Consider the following 20,677-nt stretch of genomic DNA (forward strand, 5'->3'; position numbering starts at 1 on the left):
ACCAGAAGAACTAGATAGTGCCCAGCTACCACTGTCAACCACTCACAAAGGAATCAAAATAGGAGATCCTGGATAGAATAGGAGAAAAATGTGGAACAAGACTCAAAAAACATAAAAAAGACAGATTTACTGGTCTGATAGGGATGGGTAAAATCCCTGAGACTATGGCCCCTAGTCACTCTTCAGGCTTATAATTTAACTCACTCCCAGAGCTTAACTGTCAGCAAACAGACAGGCCTACAAGCTGAACAACTACACCAGGGAGGTGCACTCCTTAGAACAATCAACCACAGTATATCAGAAGGCTAGAATTTGTACAGGGAGAAAACTCAGAAGACAGGAATGAATAGGAAAGAAGGACCCAGGAAAACGGTAACCACAGGGAGGAAGTGGTAGGAGAACTGTTACACTGTGGACATTGCAATCAATGTCACAAAACAAAGTATGTATGAACTTTTGAATGGAAAACTAGGAATCTGCTCTGTAAACTCTGTAACCAAATCACAATAAAAAGTTTAAAAAAAGAGACGCTGGTCTGCTCTGTTGTGAAAACAAATCATGATTCCTAAATGACCACATGCTTTCTTGCCAGTAACATACATATTAATAACAAACATAAATGGAATTAGTTTTTCCATTCCTGACCAAAGGAAAACACAATTAGAATTCTGAAGCACATGTTTCCCTAATACCCAGTACTCAGAGATCAGAATCTAAAGTCAGCACATGTAGTCACTTCAGGTGGTAGCATTATGATCAAGAACGGCTGGTACTGTTGCCAGTGATTCTGCCGTGGGGCCCCTTCTGGGCCCGTCACTGTCTCCAGGGTTCCAGGCCTTGACCTGTGTTACAGCTCTTTTCGGAGGTTCCTTGTCTCCTCTCTCTCTCTGCTTCTTCTGTCTTCTTTCTTCCTTCTGCTGTGCTGTTTGCCCACCTCTGTGGGGTTGGCTGCATATATAAGCAAACTCCTGGTCAACTACAAGGCATAGCCCTTCCATCAGGGCATGAATTGACCAATCCCTCTCGGTATTTGCATAAGCATATTGACCAATCCCTCCAGTGTTCATGAAACAGACCAATCACAGTGCAGGCTGCAGCTTAGACTCAGGCAAAAAGCATCAAACCTCAAGTTGTTGACAGCTTATCTGGGAAATGTCAATCCATCTAGACAAAAGTTATAAACCTTCTGAGGTAGAAAACTAGGGCAAAGGTAATTCCTCACGACTTAGGCAAAAAAAAGAAAATCTCTGAAGCAGTTTTTCCAAAGGAGTCCTGGGGCTCAGTGGTTAAAACGCTTGGCTGCTAATTGAAAAGTCAGTAGTCTGAACCCAGTGGCAGTCTGCATTCATAAAGATTTACAGCCTTGCAAACCCTATGTTGTTGTTGTTGTTTGCTATCGAGTTGGAAGGCACTCAAAATACACAGCGGCCACAGTGCACACGAGTACACCAGCAGTTACACGATACACAGCGGCCACATTGCACAAGAGTACACCAACAGTTACACGATACACAGAGGCCACGGTGCACACGAGTACACCAGCAGTTACACGATACACAGAGGCCACGGTGCACACGAGTACACCAACACTTACGAAGTTGGTGTCGGACTGGCCAACGTTTTGTTCTGTTGTACACAGGATCTGACCTGACAGCAACTAACAAACAAGTTTTTAGAATACAAATAATTAAACATTAAGATACTTGAACCCAACTACTTAATAAATAGGACCTCCCCCAAGGACCCTGTGAAAATATTACTGAGACACTTAAGGTACTGTGAACTGAGAAAGATTGGGACTACCCTCCGACCCCCACCCCCCACCCCCGACCCAGTGGGTATGGTATGAAGTGGGGGTCTTTCGTGAAGACTAGACTGCAAATCCTTAAATCCAGGCAGGTGCCTGAGTGAGCCCTGCTAAAAAAAGTTCCATCAAGAAGACCCCGATCCAAATTGCCAATCTGTAGAACTGTGAGCCTGGGCGCTAAACCGATGGCTGGTGTTTTAAGCTGCATGCTTTGCAGTGGTTTCTAACAGAGCAAAAGTTGGCACAGGCTTGAATTAACTGTTTCACTAAGCTCGTATGGTTCATCACCTCAGCCTAGAAAAGGCACAGAACTGGCTATTTACATACTCTAACACAGCAGTTAGATACACGCACAGAGAAACATACATACAACACAGACACAAACACACTGAATCCACAGTGCTGGAGTATCATACAACCAATGACCTCTTCCATCACCTCCAGGAAGCATTCCAAGAGAGACATGTTCTTACATGCTGCTGATCAGTAGTGCATCTGACTTATTCATTACATGCCTTCAATGGTGGGGTTATTATTATTAAGGATTACAAAGTATTATTTTGGTCTATGGGTTTTCCTTGGACACTTCAGTTTTGTTTTGTTAAAAGAAAAAAAAAGAGGATTAAAATGGAGATAATCTCAAGTGGATTTCTGGACTACTTAGAAGGTTATTTTTTTCATCTGTCCATCCATCTAATACTTACTGAGCTCTCATTATGTGTGGGGCATTAAGCCAAGTTTTGGGAATAAACTGATGAGCAATATGGTCCCTGTCCTCATGGGGTTCATAACCCAGTAGAGAAGATGAACAGTGAACAAGAACAGGTGTGGAGAATGCTACAAAGACATAAAGAGTGTTACACATAGGATATGCCTCACGTTTCCCACTTCGCTTAGAACCACGTAAAACACAAGATCTTGCATAATGCAATCCTGCTGCCGTCTTCAACTTTATCTTAAACCATTCACCTCCACCCATCTTAAGCTCAAGCCACACAGGCCTGCTGAGTTCCCTGAAGGCACAATGTTCTTTCCTCCTTACTGGCCTTGTCTGAGGGAATCTCCTCCCTGAATAGTTCTCCCTCTGAGGGCTCAGCTGAAATGCCCAGTGCCACTCTGAAATGCTTTCATTTGTTGTTTATTAAAATTACTATAAATCTGTATTTATATATGGAAGCACAGATTCATTCATTCAATAAGAATTTACTGAATCCTTTATACACTAAAACCAAACAAACAAACAAACTCAATTGTCATTGAGTCATTCCAACCCAGAACAACCCCCTTTGGGTTTCCGAGGCAGTAAATCTTTATGGAAATAGACTGCCCCATCTTCCTTCTGTGAAGCGGTTGGTGGGTTTGAACCACCAACCTTCTGGTTAGCAGTCAAATGCCTTAGGCACTATGCCACCAGAGCTCCTTCATGTTATGTAGTTGTTAGGTGCCATCGAGTTGTCTCCAACTCATAGCAACCCTTTGTACAGCAGAACAAACCACTGCCTGGTCCCGTGCCAGCTCCACAATCCTTGGTATACTTGAGGCCATCACCACAGCCACTGTGTCAATCCATCTCATTGAGGGCCTTCCCCTCTTTCGTCAACCCTCCACCTTACCAAGCATGACATCCTTCTCCAGGGAATGGTCCCTTCTGACATGACCAAAGTAGGTGAGATGAAGTCTGGCCATTCTCGCTTCCAACGAGCATTCCAGCTGCACTTCCTCCAGGACACATTTGTTAGATCCTTTAGCAGTCCATGGTACTTTCAGCATTCTTCACCAGCACCACCACTCAAAAGCATCAACTTTTCTTCAGTCTTCCTTATTCATTGTCCAGCTCTCACATGCATATGAGGTGACTGAAAATACCACGGCTTGTGTCAGGCACACCTTAGTCCTCAAGGAGACATATTTGCTCTTCAGCACTTGAAAGAGGTCCTTTGCAGATGATCTGCCCAGTGCTATGCATCATCTGATGTCCTGACTTCTGCTTCCATTGGCATCGATTATAGAATCAAGCAATGTGGCACTATGCCACTAGTAGGCACTGGAATATATTTATATGTGTATATATTTTACGAGGTGCTCTGGTGCATAATGCCTAAGGCATCTGACTGCTATCCAGAAGGCTGGCTCCACCAGCCGCTCCTCGGAAGGAAGACTGGGCAAATCTACTTCCGTAAAGATACTACCTCAGAAACCCAAAGAGGGATTGTGTGAGTCAGATTCAACTCAACAGCAGTGAGTTTTAGTTTTGTATATTTTATGTGTGCCTCCTGATTTTATCTGACTACAGTAACTGAGACATTAAAGCGGACCAAAATACATGAAGAGATAACGTATTTATGGAGTTAACGACTAACAGGAGCTCTGATAGCATAGTGTCTAAGGCGTCTGACTACTAACCAAAAGGCTGGCAGTTCAAACCCACCAGCCACTCCTTGGAAGGAAGATGGGGCGATCCACTTCTGTAGTAATTACCATCTCAAAAACCCAAGGAGAAGTCACTATGAGTCAGATCCAACTTGATGGCAATGAGTTTGGGTTTGTTTTGGTAATGACCTAACAGTGTGAAAATGGTCAGACTCCCCAAACTGGTCTACAAATTCAACACAATCCCAATCCCATCAGTATGCTATTTTGCAAGACTGACAGTGACTCTAAAATCTAGATGGAAACATGAAACTTAAAATACCCAGTACATCTTGAAAAAGGTAGAACAAAGTACGAAGACTTCTTATATACTACCTAACTTCAAGACTTCTATAAAATTACAGCAATCAATATAGCATAATACGGCGCTGACAAATACATTAACAGAACAGAATCCAGTAACAAACTCATAATTACACTGTCATCTGATTTGTGACAAAGATGCCAAAGTCATCCAATGAGGAAAGAAGAGTCTTTACAAAGACTGATGCTGGAATAAACAGACCCCATGCAAAAACAGCAAGGAGGCCACATGTTATGACCTTCTCTAATCCCACAAGAGGAAGGCAGAATCACCGTCAATAGCCCAAGGCCTATTACTGCAAGGCCGGACATGCTGCCTCCCTCCAGCCCTTTCACCAACCGTTCCTCCCAAGGCACTCACCACCTCTCTCCTGGGTTTGATAATTCGCTGCAGTGGCCACGCAGAACTCACAGATTACGGGGTTTATTAGGGAAGCACCACAGACGAAAATTCAAGTTCAGGAAAAATGCTCAGTCTCTCTACCAGCTCACCGTCCCTCAGCCAACAGTCTCTCACAGTCTCTCCCCCAGCAGTGCATGTCCCTCGGTGTCTCACTCAGCAATGCGTGTCTCTTGCATCTCTTTCCCAGCAGCACACGTCTCTTTCAGCAGCACGTCTTCCTCAACCAGCAGTCAGAGAGAGTTCTGCCTCTAGGAGGCCTCCTTTTGAGCTTGGCAGAGTGGCCAAACCAACCAATCGTAACAACAGAATTCTAAGCACCTGAGAGTGAGTCTCCCATAACATTGTATCGTGCCACACCCAACAGAAATAAGCCAGGTGGATAACACTTACAATCAGGAGCTCCTCAGGTGCTCATTCTACCACTGAGTTTACAATGACTTATGGGTAGAAAAGCCATACTAAGTAATTTACTACACTGCACCCCACTTGGAAAGAAATCAGGTTTGTCCCCCACTTTACCCTACATACAAAAATAGACTGGAGATGGACCCAGGTCCTAAATGTAAAAGCTAAACTAAACAAAACAAAAAATTGTAGAAGAAAACATAGGAAACTATCTTCTGTTTTTAGTGATAGGCAAAGGTTTATATACAGGACACAATAATCAATTACAATAACATAAAAACCAACAAATTATATGTCATCAAATTTAAAACTTCTTATCCAATAATATAAGAAAATTAGTAAGACTCTTACTAGGAGAAAATATTTGCAAAATATGTATCTGACAGAGGCAGAATCTAGAATACATAAAGACCTCCTAAACTCAAAAACAAAAGACAAACAACCAAACTAAAAAAGTAAGGAAGAGATTTGAATACACACATCACAAAGGAAGACAGAGGAATGGCCCATAAACATATGACTGGTGCTCAACATCATTAGTCATAAAGGACTTGTAAATCAAAACCACAGGGAAAAAAATCACTGTCCACTACCAGAATAGCTAAATTTTTAAACTGAAGACACCAATGTTGGTGAGGCCATGGAGCAGTCAGAAATCTCATACATTGTTAACGAGAATACAAAATGGTCTGGCTGTTTTTCATAAAACTGAACAAACACCTAAACTGCAACCCAGTAACTCCACTCCCAGGCATCTCCTCTAAGAGGAAGGCATTATCCACACAAAGGCTTGGAGTTGAATGCTTAAGGCAGCTTTACTCAAAGCAGCCAAGAAGTACCAACATCCAAGTGCCTATCACAGGACAATGGCTAACCCAACTAGAATATATTCATGTAATGACACATTACTCAGCAATAAAAAGAAACAGGGCATTAATACATACAACAATATGGGTCAAATAAAGTGAAGAAGCTACCTACACAAACATATACATTGCATAAAAGGATCAGAAAAATTTTCCAGTAAAAGGGCTTTGTGGGCCACATAGTGTCCCTATTACATATTTGGGGTTTTTTGTAGGTTTTTTTTTTTTTCTTTTTGAACACTTTAAAATATAGAAACCATTCTTAATTCATGGGCTATACAAAAGTAGTCCACAGACCACTGTTGCCAACCTTTGTTCTACATGATTCCATTGTGTACAAAACTTACTGCCTCTGAGAGATGAGGCCAAGGACTGACTAGAAACAAACACAAGGGAAATTTCTAGGTGATGGTGAAAATCTACATCTTTTAAGAGGTTTGTGTTACAGAGATGTATGCATTTGGCAGAACTCAACAGATGGTACATTTAAAGATCTGTGGGTTTCCTTGTATATAAATTTTACAAAACAAAACAAAAAAGCAAACTCTAAACAAATACTGAGTTAATTCTATTGAAAGATATGCATCCTTTTAAGTGTTCAAGGGATTAAGTGCAGTGATGTCTATAACTGACGCTGAAATATACCCCAAAAATAATTGGTCTGATGGTGGATAAAGGCATGACTAGATGGGTGAAGCCAAAACCAAACCAGTTGCCACTGAATTCCAACTCGTAGTGACCTGTGCACTTCAGAGTACAACTATGCTCCCGAGGGTTTCCATGGCCGAAACCTTTGGCAGCAGACCTCCAAGTCTTTCCTCTGAGTGCCCCTGGGTAGGTTTGAAGCACCAATCTTTCAGGAAGCAGCCTGAACTCACTGTTGGTACACCAGATGGACAGATATGTAATAGTCACTAGGAAATAATGTAGATGAGGTTTGCCTTACAATTCCTTAAACTTTTCAGCATGTTTAAATTTTTTCATAATTAAATGTTGAGGGGAAAAACTGGGGAGAAAAATTACTTGAAAGGGCCAACAAGTAACATTAAGCAGATGAAGGAAGTCATGTTTAAGACAACAGAGAACGGTAGGGACAGAGGCAACTGTAAAATTTATGGCCCCTCTAAATATGGCGGCCACTATGTAAAAGTTGGCATTAGGAATTAGGGTCTACTATTTTTTTAGGAAACCTGGAAATCAAGATTTTCATGAGAAATGTCTGATTTTGAAATGCTGGAAACTAAGTCAAATTCTTAAACAGAACAAGAATTTAAACTAGAGACATGTGGGTATCGAAGCAGAGTGTAAGAGGGGCATGACAGCAGAGATGCCTCATGTCCTCTGATTTCACAAGGCGGGAGAAGGATCAAGATGAACATCCACAGTCAAGGCAGATTCCTGTGAGGCAGAGATCAGACATGCTACGACTGCCAACCTTTTTACCAATTTTGATACCAACCGTCCTTCCCGTGACACCCTCTACCTCTCGCTGGGCCTGATAATCTGTTGCAATGGCCACACAGAACTCACAGACAATACTCATGACTATGGGGTTTATTAGAGAAGTAAAAGGTTACAATTCAGGATCAGGAACACTCAAGATACAGTTCTTGAATCAGGAAAGTGTCCCCTCAGCTGTGCCACAGACACACTTCTCTCTGGCCTCAGCCTCTGCCTTGCACTGCTCCGTGGGCCAGGAAGCCCACCACTCTGTCTTAGGCCAGTCTCTTGGTCTTGTTGGTTCTGCTGCCTCTACTGCTGCTATTTCTCTGCCACTGCTTCCTGCTGTTTCTGGTGTCACAGCTCTCTGTCTCCTGGATCGAGGCTGTTAAGTGCAGGGATCGGATCTAAAGGATATACTCCACTCCTGGCACTTCTTTCTTGATGGTACTGAGATACCCCCTCTCCACTTCTGCAATGGCTTATTTTAAGCCTAGCAGATGGCAAGCCTGACCAATCTCCACATTAGGGTTCCGTATGCCTTATTTGCACAATTCTGCCCTCACAAGGGTACCATGTATCTTACTTACATTATTAGCAAGCCATCTAATCCCTTTGGTGGACCACAAGCACCTTCCACTTGCCTAGGTCCACCCATTCATCTGGTGGGAGTCACAAAGACCATGGCTAGAAGAATCATATTAAGTAATTCACTGCATCATAGAAAGTCACAGTAAAAACTGTCTTAAAAGTCCTTCATGGTGGCCAAGACCCAAGTGTATATATATCAGCAGAAGTATAACTGTGTAACATCACGCACACATGCATGCATACACACCATTTGTAAAGACAGAAAGAGAGGAAAAAAGCAAAAATGCTCATACAGCCCACACTGCACTACCAAGGTTGAGGATACTTGCCTATTTGAAGTGTGTCCTCTGAATGCAATTCTACAATGGGTTTTGATAGAGGAGGCTTGGCTCTATGAAAAGATGAGGAAGAAGAAAAAGATGAGTCAAGTAGCTGATTTACTGCAAAACTGTATATACTTTCTACAAAAATGGCAAATACATATTGCTATGTTTGAAGCAAGGGCTACTTCCAAAGAATTTAGGTTTAATTAAATTTGACTACAGACACATACAGTAAAAATTCAGCAGATACAAAGAGTCTCAGGTTAGGCTGGCTAAGCGTTATACAGTGTTTGATGTCAAATCACAAACTGACACTGAAGTACTTAGAGAGAGGCTAGCAAACGACTTCCATGTTCCAGTGTTATCCAGGCCATCTCTAGTTTTTGATTCTACTCAAACAAAATGTGTAAGATAATTGTTATTTCTCATGGATAAACTTAAAAAACTGACTCTTCCACAGACCTAAATTCAGGAACATTTACATGATAATGTTCCCAGAATATACAAAAAATCAGAAATCAGAGAGCCAAATTCAATGTCTCAACAACCATACCAAACACCAATGCACTTTTTGCTTGGCTTAACTTAGAGACCACTCACTCTTATTTCACTTAAGAGTTCTGTCAGGTTTAGTAATACTTGGCAGTTCCTAGAGTATCAGAATTGCCAAGTATCATTAAAGAATATTTGGATATCAAATACAACATTAGGAAGGAAAGAAAACATCATTTTATCAGATAAACTAGAAAAAATAAAGCTAAAAAAGATTTCAGGTCATGGAACCTAGAAATCTCGAAGAACAAGCTAAAATTTGTATGTTCATTCCATGTTTTCAAAATGGAAGAATCAGTTTTGTATAGGCAGTCCCCGGGTTACAAATGTCTGACTAATAGACAACTCCTACTTGCTCTTAAACTGACTGTCATGGCTGACAAAGCGAACAGGAACAGACTTGAGTTTCACACTTTGCAGATTCAGCATGATACCCAGAACAGAAAAAATTAGAGGCTGAAGCCACGGAATGTTAGACTCGGAAGAGATGTAGTAAGTCCCTTCGGGAGCCGATGCACGAGACTGGATTATTGGCAGGACTGCAGGAGAGCAAACAGGTGCAAAGCTGAGCAGTCGGCTGCCATCCTTGGAGAGGGCAGCGCTGCTTCAGACTGTGCTCAAAATCTGGGGCAAGAGCTTTGGTTGCTATGCAACGCACACCCTGCCCTTCTTCTGTAAGAGGGAGATTAAGTTCTAATAATGCTTTGGCCATAATTTTTTCCCATGCTGGCTATCTTTCCAGTTAACCATAGCTTTAAATTTTCAGATCCGTTCCAGTGACACGTCCTCAGCATGACTGATGTGGCAAAATGAGTTCAAAATTCCTGACAAAATCTTTTTTTTTTCCTGACAAAATCTTAAAAAGACAAAGTTAGGAATGGATTTCATTAGTAACCGAGGTGTGCGTGTATTAAAACGATCAATATAAATGGGGGAAAAAAGTGTGGGTTGAAACTACTGAGTAACATTGACTTCGTGCTTGTAGTTAGGGATTAAAACCCCAGCTCCCTCTTCCTTTTTAGATGACTTTCGGCAAACTGATTTCAATCTCAGTTTCCTCAGCTGTAAAGAGGGTGTAACAGGGTGACTGACTTCATGAGTCCGTTGTGATGACTAAGGGAGACAATCCAAGTGAAGTACTTGACAACATGCACAGCAAGAAAAGCTCTAAACAAAGATTACAACCCAAACAAAACCAAACTCACTACCACTGAGTTGATTTCATAGTGACCCCCAGTGGGTGTCCAGGGCTATAAATCTTTACGGAAGCAGACTGCCCTATCTTTCTTTCATGGAGCAGCTCATGGATTTGAACCACTGACCTTCTGATAAGCAGCCAAATGCCTCAACCACCACATCTCATGTTTCTAAAGTCCTTGATACTGAACTCAGAATGGACCTATTATGTCCATTTATAATAACTGATTCACTCCCAGTCTTCCATCATTCATTCATGCGAAAGATATTTACCACACATCTGTTCTGTGCCAGATACCATTCTATACCCTGGAGATAAAGGAGTGAACAGAGTACACCTGAAAACTCCAGGCTACTGACCTATGCTATCAGTCATTTTGTAAATGTTCGGAGAAATTACACCAGAAGATGAAGGTGTCACAATGGAATGCAGAGGTCATTTAAAAGCCTGCAAAACACACCAGCAGGAGGGTCTAAGGCATGGGAGCGTGAGGGGAGGGGTCACAGAAAGACACACCAGCAGGAGGGTCTAAGGCATGGGAGCATGAGGGGAGGGGTCACAGGAAAGCAGTGCCCCACAACCAGGTCTCCAGCATTCCACCTGCCATAGGGAGAGCTGGCACTGAATCTATCCAGCTCTTCTCTCAGCCAAAACCACACTTACTTGATGTTGTGTATCTTTCTTGTGACTATCGTCGGAAAGTCAACTTCAAAATATTTACTTGGGAGAAGATTTTCATCCTAGAGGAAAACACAAAATCATCTTTATAATTATTCACTCAAACATTTACCTTCCATGTGTGAGACACTAGGAGTCTAAGTCAATGGAATATTTAAAGATTTTAAACCAGATGAATTATGGTCAGGAAATTTGTTTTCCATTTTCAACACAGAGGATAGATTTATGGGAAGTAAGGGTGGATGTAACAAAAACATTACCAGTTGCTTTGAGTCAGTTCCAGCTCACAGCAACTCCATGCGTCAGAGCAGAACTGCTCTTAGGGTGATCAGCAGCTGGGATCCTTCCTAAGCAGACTGCCAAGCCTTTGTTCAGCGGGACCCCTGGGTGGATCAAATCACCATCCTCTCAGCAGCCAAGCATTAAATCATCTGGGCCACCCAGGGATTCCTGGGGAAGTCAGGCTGCCAGCACAGCTGTCCAGGCAAGAAGTAAGCTTGAACTAGGTGTTGCACCTGGCATGAAGGTGGGAAGAGTTTAAGAGGTACTTTAGAAATAGGATGCCCCAGTGATGCAATGGTTATAGCACTCAACTGCTAACCAAAAGATCAGCAGTTTAAATCCACCAACTGCTCTGTGGGAGAAAGATGTGGCAGTCGGCCTCCATAAAGATTTACAGCTTTGGAAACCCTATGGGGCAGTTCTACTCTGTCCTACAGTTGCTATGAGTTGCAACTGACTCATCAGCAGTGGGTTTGTTTTTGGTTTTATCCAGACTTAAACTTGTTAATAGTGCTTCTGGGAGTCTATCCCAAGGAAATTTGCCAGACTGAAGCCAAAATGATCTTCTTAACAATCAGATCACATCACCAGCAAACCAAAAAAACAAACCCATCGTCATCAAGTCAACTGCAAGTCATAGCAACCTTGTAAACCATATGGTTTCCAAACTGCAAATCCTCCATTTTGACATAACGTTGATTTTCCTATCACTAATCGTGGATAATTGAGGAGTGAGGTAGGGGTAACAGATGGAGAACAGAGAAGCATATGAAATCTTAGGACGCTGCAGCTCTCCCTGAGGACAGCATGACGCGGAAGTGGTTCCCAGCAGCCACTTTCCAGTACGAGGTGACCTATGGACAAGCATTAGCACTGTGAGATTCAGCTACGCCCTCCAACCACCCACACAGAGTCTGGCCATAGGCGGAAATCTCAAAGGACAGGGCATAGGGCCTGGATTTGTTTGAAAAAAAAGAAAGAAGGAAAAAGACCTGTTGCTGTTAGGTACAGTCGAGTCAGCTCTGACTCATAGTGACCCTATGTATGACAGTGAAAACACTGCCCTGTCGTGTGCCATCCTCAATCCTTGCTATACTGGAGCCCATCTTTGCAGCCACTGTGTCAATCCATCGAGCACCCACAAATGCCAGCCCTCCCCCTTAGAGTTCCAGCACATGCTTCTCTGTCTGCAGGGTAGGGGTATGTATAAAATATTTGGAGGGTATGTTTACAGGGTCAATAGGACTAATATTTGCTAGAATATTCTAACAGCTTTTCAGAATTTTTACTCACAGAGTCTGGAAAGTTAGTCTAAAATTCCAGAAGACAATGCGAAATAACAAATTACAACTCAACTAATGAAGGGTAGTGCAGTTTCCCACAGCTTCTTACTTTTCAAAGGGCTTTTTCATACATCATTTGGTCCTCATAAGAACTGTGAACAAGAGATCACCATGAATGAAAAAGTTCCAAAACACAGGCCTGGAGCTTCCAACCAAGAGAGGTCCTCACTCTTGTCGTGGCTTTGAGAACAGGGCAAAATGCCTGTGGCAAGTGATGTTCAACTTTTTTTCTGTGCTTTCTATCACTCTTTTGATGTTCCACTCCCAATAACTCACACGTCACTGGAGACACAGGAGACTCCCAGGACTGGGTGTAACTACACGAGGGCAGACAGGAATAGCCACAAGGGCATCCCACGGAGGCGATCCAAGGTAGCTGACTGCTTGACCTGCTGACAAAACTGAGGCTGCTTCCCCTAGAGGTGAGGCTGGAAATGGATCCTCGAACTGTACAGAAACATAATTCAAGCAACACCAACACATGGAAGCCCTTTAAAGGGTTTCACTTACACTTTATTCCTCCTTAGTGACGATGCTGGTTCTCCCATGTACTACTCCTGCCTGCTGCCTGAAGATGAGGGCCTTCACTGTCCAAAGCGTCATGGGCCCCTGAGATGGTACAGAACCAGCTCATACAGTAGCGATGGCAGAAAGCCTGGGATACATAGCTAAGCCTCTGCTGGTGCCACCAGGGGACCATCCCAGCAGGAAAGTGGGTGAGGAACATCATGATCCGTAGGAAGGTTTCCCCACTCTTTTACAGAAACACATACACCACTAAAATTACCACCACTGACAGTACCAAGGAGTGCTAAAGGAACTAACAAATCTGTCCTGGAAGAAGTGCAGCCAGAACGCTCCTTGGAAGTGAGAATGGCCAGACTTCATCTCACCTACTTTGGTCATGCTGTCAGAAGGGACCATTCCCTGAAGAAGGATGTCATATTTGGTAAAGTGGAGAGTCAATGAAAAAGGTGAAGGCCCTCAGTGAGATGGACTGACACAGTGGCTGCAACAATGAGCTCAGATATAGCAAGGATTGTAAGGCTGGCACAGGACCGGGCAGTGTTTCGTTCTGTTGTACATAGGGTCACTATGTTGGAGACAACTTGATAACACCTAACAATAACAACAACATACCACTATAACGGGTCTGCAAAGTTTTTCTGTAAAACCAGGAAAAAAAAAAAAAAAGAAAAAATCACTGCCATGGAGTTGATTCTGACTCAAAGCAAACCCCAGTGGGTTTCTAAAGTGGTAAATCTTTACGGAAGTAGATTGCCCCATCTTCCTTCCATGGGGCGGCTGGTGGGTTGGAACCACTAATCTTCTGGTTAGCAGTCAAATGACTTAGGCACAGCACCACCAGAGGTCCTTTTTCTATAAAGTGTCAGCTAATAAACAGTTTAAGCTTTACGGGCCAGATGTCTCTCTTCCAACTACTCAACTCTGCTGCTGCAGCACAAATGCAGTCAGGAGAAATGCAAAAACAAATGGGCATGGCTGTGCCCCACTAAAACCTCAATTACCACCACAGGTGGCAGGCAGATCTGACCCATGGGCTGTAGCCTGCTGATCCCTCAATGTTCTAAGTTTTCTAAATGAAACTTCGGACCAAAACAATCCCTGACACCAATATAAATTAGCAAACCACGTAAAAAAACTTTTCCCCAAGGACTTTCAGAGACTGTGCAACTCCCCTTCCCTGCTACTGACAGGCAATTTTTTTCTCCAAAGGAACAAATAAGCCTCATTGTGCATTTCTCAAAAATAAATATTACAGATTAATTATTAACTCCACCTATGAGATGGGGGAAAAAAATTGTGTGAAAGATTCAAAGAGGTCCCAGGTGCTGTGGAGGGATTTCTCCCATGACCTCTAGTAACAGTGACAATAGCACATTCTCTTGCATTGCACTCTGCTCCATTCCCGACAACGTGCCACAGGACACCATGCCACGGGACACTATATCAAGAGACACATTAGATCTGCAGAAAAGAGGGGCTGCTGAAAGCATCCCCTGAACAGCCAGAGAGGGGCTACGTACAGAAAAGGAGAAGAACTTAAGAGTCTGATTAGCTGGATTCCCGTTTATTCCATACTCCCATGCTGCTGGTTATACCATGTGGGTGAACAGACCACCTCCTGTGGGGGTTATGCCACCTCCTGCAGCCCCATTCTCCATAAATGTGTAACACCCCATCTCAGACCTCTCAAGGTTATTCAAGAATTCATGGGTGTAAAGGCACTTCCTAAATGTTAGGTGGGATCTTACGCTGAATGAAGAAAGCAGAGTCAAACGATGAATATTAAGACCATGTTGACTTCTCACTTGAATATGAAAAAGGCTGGGAGCTCTGAGAACCAAAGACAGTCTTATCAGGTGGGCTGATTAGGGACAAAACAGATACCCAAATTGACATATACTCTAGTTCACCTTGCTCTGCTTCTGGAAGAAATCTAGGAAAATGCACGTATTCTTCACTGCCATATGACCAATCTGATTAAAAAACCATGCAAATTTTTACAAGCCTACAGAAATGAAAGTATAACTAGTGAAATCTTTGTAGCAAAAAGGTTTGGTGGTAGAAACCCAGACAAGGAGTCAAAGAACAGGGCTTTAGTCTTGCTTCTGCCTCTAAGGAAGCCTAAGTTTCTTTCTCTATTAGTGAGGGTAGTCATACCTGCTCTGAGTCCCCTACAGTGTAGTTATGGGATCGAATCAGAGAATGGCTACAAAAGGCCTTTGTACCATATTATCATGAACAAACCTTGCAAATCTCCCAGTTTCACCTAAGATGCCTGCAGGGTGAAGGATCTAGTTTTACCCTTAAAGGTGGTCTTTGTCCTTGGCTCTGGAAAGATAATCCTTGGAATAATTGGGATGCCTTGGCCTGCGCCTCCCTAGACCACACTTGAGGATCTGTGCTGTTTGTTACCAGTTGTTACTGACCAAAACCCACAACCAAATTCATTGCCATTGAGTTGACTCCAATTCATAGTGACCCCCTTTGGGTTTCCGAGGTGGCAAAGTTTTACAGAAGTAGATTGCCCAGTCTTCGTTCCATGGAGTGGCTGGTGGGTTTAAACTGCCAACCTTCTGGTTAGCAGTCAAATGCCTTAGGCACTGCACCACCAGAGTTGTTACTGAGGGCTGGCCAAATAAGAAAAGACTCATTGATGTCAACTAGCCTCAGGAGGCATGACTCAGGCAATCCTGCAGGACTGGCCAATAAGAAGTCCAGAACACTAACTCTCAGGGGGCTTCCTGGTTAATGAGAATATCTGCTCTTGGGAAGGCAGCATACCCTGTGGGATGCAGAAGTCCCGCATTGGGAATCAGCCCAATTTATACTGAATGAAGAAAGCAGAGTCAAACAACGAATATTAAGACCAAGTTGATTTCTCACTTGAATATGAGAAAGGTTGGGAACCAAAGACAGTCTTATCACGTGGGATGATTAGGGACAAAACAGATATGCAAGTTGACATACACTATAGTTTATCTTGTTCTGGTTCTAGAAGAAATCTTCCATTGGGAAGAGACTTATGTGTCTCCTCATTTGTACCCTTTTTGGCTATAAATCTGTAGTTAAGTATGGTATACTCTCCATGAATTCTGTAAGGTGTTCCAGTGAATTGCTGAACCCAAAGGGGCAGTGGGAACCAGCAGGTCAGAAAGTAAGAGTGTCATGTAGACTCTGAGTTTGCAGCTGGCATCTTGAAGGGAGAGTAGGAAACCAGGTCCAAATTTGTGACCAGCAGTTCAGAAGGCTGGGGTGTTTTGTAGACACCCCAAACTTTCAGGCAGCACTTGGCAGTCTGAAGGATAGTATCCTTTTAAGTTGTGAGTGCTGAACTAGCTCTGGAAAACTAGGTTCAGAGAAAGAAAGAGATGTACAGGTGGCTGGTGACAAGGAGGGAAAAGTGTGAATAAGGAGACTGGGTCTGTCTTCACATTTTAGGGATAGGACTCATGCTGATCCTTCCCACACAGTGCCATTATGCTGACCATAAAATCACAGTTATTGTCAAAACTGCAAAGGCATTTGGCTGTTGGTCCCAGTAATTCCAGTGGTGGAATTTTTTCTCCTGTTTCTACATGTGCAAATAAAATTATATACATGGAGAATTATTATAACTGTGTCTGTAATAGTAAAAGATTAGAAACAGCTTTAATGTCCATAACTAGTCCCTGGTGAAATAAAAGTATGGTACTGATGCTGGTTGTGGAGGGTTAGGCAGATGTGGCAGACTGGATGGTAAATGCATACCTTTTAATATATTTTTTAAATTTTTGGTTACGTAAACATCTTCAAAAATTAGATTTAAATAAATGGTTGGCAGGAGGGGAGAGATTACTTACCTTTAAATTCCAGAATGTGGTATCCATCCCAGCCCCAAGATTTAGGATTTGACAATGGCATTGTGTCTTCCGTAGAAATGCCTTTGTAAGCTGACTGACACCATGGACTCGAGCAAAATATCCTAAGAGAAGGCCAGGGAAACAAGCCGTCACACAATGAAGACAGAAATGACCCCTGCAAAGCCCAGCAAATGAGAAAACATCTATCCTTCTCCAGTGTCAGGTTTATCTGTAGACTTTACGGGAGAAAAGCAACTATCAAATTCTCATCCTTTTTTAAAAAGTGGTATGAACCAAAGTAAGGACAATCTTTCTAATGGAGGAATTAACTACCTTACTGTAAGGAAATAAAGTGTCCTGTAACTTTACGTATGAGAGGCAACTGTTTTACACCAAAATATCTGACCCAGATGCTCCTCCTGGAAACATTCTCCTTATGGCTATAAAGAAAGCTACTCAGTATTCTGATAAAACTTAAAATCGTGAGATCATATGGAAAACAATATTCTAGGTCAGGAAACTGGGCAGTGAATGTTAAAGAAAGCCACATATCTTAACACATTCCTTTCATCTACACCTTGAGTAGGTTAAAGACTTTATATAAAGTCACAGACTTTAGGTGACACATGCATTTTTGCTTAACATGCACAATATGGTCTATGAAACAGGATGTATGTGATTTGAATGTCGTGTGAACACCATATTGTTGTCTGGTCCTGCTTCTTCCTTAAGCATCTTGAACAAGCTTCACACCTTAGCCAGGATCTTCAATGTGTGAGAGGAATTTACTTTTGTGTTTGGTCCTCAAGTCACATCATTAGCAATTTCTCCATGTCTGATCCAGGTCTCTCTCACGTTTCTGTTAGCCTTGTAGCCTTCAGTGGAGCCAATCCTTTACCAGTTTGGAGAGTTTGTTGTTTCTGAGAGTTCTAGTGACTGTTGAGTGTGACGTGTCTATAGCATGAGCAATGGCATTCACTGATTTTAATAACCTTTGTTTTACATTCAAATCAATACTTCTTTGCCTCTTGCTGCTGCTCTCACTAGCATTGGTTTTGCTGCATATGGGAGCCATGTTGCATCCACCGTAATATATTTGAAAGAAAATTAAATAGAGAGATAATGCTCCACACTCAAGAAATGCGCAATAAACGTGACTGGATGCTTCTGCCTGTGAGTCGGGGCATACGCTGTTATACAGTAAACTTTTTAAATAGAAAGTACATGATACAGAAGCCCACACAGTGGACTGACACAGTGGCTGCAAAGACAGGAGTTTATTATGACTATCGAGAGTTACGTATTATAAGTTATATATGTACAGTACCATTATAAGCCTGGCATCGCAATCATTTGCTATACGCAACATGAGATACACACATTATGTGTGAGAAGCTGCTGTGTTCATTATGTCCCATTCTCCAATGAAGATTTCCGAACTCTACTATAACCATATGGGATCATGGATGTATATGAGTAGGACACTGACTGAACAGATGACTGCAGTTGCCTAATAAAATTATTTGATAAAGTTTGAGGTGAGGTTGGGAAAAGGTGATGGAAAATAAAGAAGGGGGAAGAGAAGATAAAGTCTGTCTGTGTTACAAAGCCATGCTCCTCAAAGTACCAGAGTGAACTGTTTGTTACCAGTATGTGACTATCTTAAGATCAAAATTTGAGAGTAATCTTTAGAAACTTTTATTGCAATTTAACAGAATTAACTTTAAGTGGGTTGAACCCACTAAAACTTGGGCTTTCATTTTGCATGTCTTTTTAAATACATTTTTCTAGTAAATGATTTTTATTGCATTCTATAGAAATATCTTCTTGGAGGACTAATGTGTGCCTGCCCCCAACCCACAGTATTTCCAATCTCCTCATATGCATGTGAAAACTGGACAATGAGTAAAGAAGACCAAAGAATTCATGCATTTGAATTACGGAGTTGGTGAAGAATACTGGATATACCATGAACTGCCAGAACAATGAACAAATTTGTCTTGAAGGAAGTACAGCCAGAATGCTCCTCAGAAGCGAGAATGGCCAGACTTCATCTCTCCTACTTTGGTTATGTTGTCAGAAGGGACCAGTCCCTGGAGAAGGATATCATGCTTGGTAAAACAGAGGGTCAAAAAAGGGAGAAAATTCTCGATGAGATAGGTTGACACAAAGCTGCAAAGCTGCAAAGACAGGCTCAAGCATAGCAAGGATTGTGAGGACGGTGCAGGACCAGGCAGTATTCTGTTCTGTTGCTCACAGGGTCATTATGAGTTGGAGCCAACTCAACAGCACCTAACAACAGCCAGAATGCTCCTTAGAAGCAAGGATGCGAGACTTTATCTCATTTACCTGGGACATGCTATTAGGAGAGACTAGTCCCTGGAAAAGGACATCATGCTTAGTAAAGGAGAGGGTCAGCAAAAATGTAGAAAGCTCTCAACGAGATGGACTGACACAGTGACTGCAACAATGGGCTCAAATCCAGAAACAATTGTACGGATGGTGCAGGACTGGGCAGTGTTTTGTTCTGTTGTACACAGGGCTGCTATGAGTTGGAGCCGACTCAATGGCATCTAACAGCAAGAACAGATATATCATCCATGATGCAACGGATATCAAAAAGCAAAAAAGCTCTCTCCCCATACAATGTTTGGGAAGCAATGTCCTACTGGGTTTCAGGTTCCTAAACTAGAGAGTCGAACTCAAAGAGAGGAAGAAGGAAGGCGGCAGGCTGAGGTGCTGTCCAGGCACCACACAGCCCCTACAGCTGCATTCACCAGGAAAACCTGCCTCAGGAGCATGAGACGAGCTGCAGCTTCTTTGCCAGGTCTCGCCCAATCTCAATGATTACAGATTTCACCCCAGCTCAAATTAAGGACCACATCCCTAACATAAGAGCTACTGCTTTAAATTGTCTTTGTATTTTTGCATAAGCTACCTTATATAAAAGGTAGGGCCATGATTCTCTGTACACACAAGAATTATGTTCATTCGATCAATCTCCAAATTAGGCTAAGAATATGTCACACTCCTCTCACAAATCCTTTGACTTTCTTGATGGAAATTACTTGCAGAGCCTATAACAGACTTACTAACTAATCCTCTGATAAGGCAATAACACTATTCCTCAACATAACAAATAGTTCATAGTAACTGGAGATAACTGGCTTCTAAATACACAACAATGACGTTTCAGTCTCACCTAGAAATGAAATTTATTATAATTTATTATTTATTCACATACTATTGGAAAGAGTGCATGCACTCAAACACTCTATACAAATGAATCCTTAAAACTTCAGGCCTCTTTGAAGAATTAGATGGTGCCCCGCTATCAATGCCAAACACTCGAAAAGGGATCAAAATTGGAGATGCTGGATAGAGTGGAATGAAAAATGTGGAACAAAACTCAAAAACAAAAAATGACCAGAATTACTGGTTGGATAGATGATGGTGACACCCGAGACTGTGGCCCCAGGTTATCCTTCGGGCCTGGAACTGGACTCACTTCCATGGATTAGTTCTCAGTCAAACAGTAGAAAGGCCTATGAGTAGAACACCTACCCCAGAAAGATGCACCCCCCTACCCCAGAGAGATGCACCCATCTAGCCCAGGGAGGTGTGCCCCTTAGATTAATCAACCAGGAGAGGTCAGAAGGCAGCACTGGCACAGAGGGAAGGCTGGACAG

General features: G+C 42.4%; 1 protein-coding gene across 1 annotated transcript in view; it reads right to left on the reverse strand.

The window, feature by feature from the left end:
• LCMT1 (leucine carboxyl methyltransferase 1) overlaps positions 1-20,677 on the reverse strand; it is a 75,835-nt gene that overhangs the window by 31,598 nt on the left and 23,560 nt on the right. The window contains exons 3-5 of the mRNA XM_007954170.2: positions 16,989-17,110; positions 10,982-11,058; positions 8,575-8,636 (exon numbers count right to left, since the gene is read on the reverse strand). Coding sequence (XP_007952361.1) covers positions 8,575-8,636; positions 10,982-11,058; positions 16,989-17,110 — 261 coding nt within the window. The remainder of the gene's footprint in view (positions 1-8,574; positions 8,637-10,981; positions 11,059-16,988; positions 17,111-20,677) is intronic.

The sequence above is a fragment of the Orycteropus afer genome, unplaced genomic scaffold (assembly GCF_000298275.1).
Source record: "Orycteropus afer afer isolate SDZICR_OR568_19922 unplaced genomic scaffold, OryAfe1.0 scaffold00438, whole genome shotgun sequence".
Lineage (NCBI taxonomy): Eukaryota > Metazoa > Chordata > Mammalia > Tubulidentata > Orycteropodidae > Orycteropus > Orycteropus afer.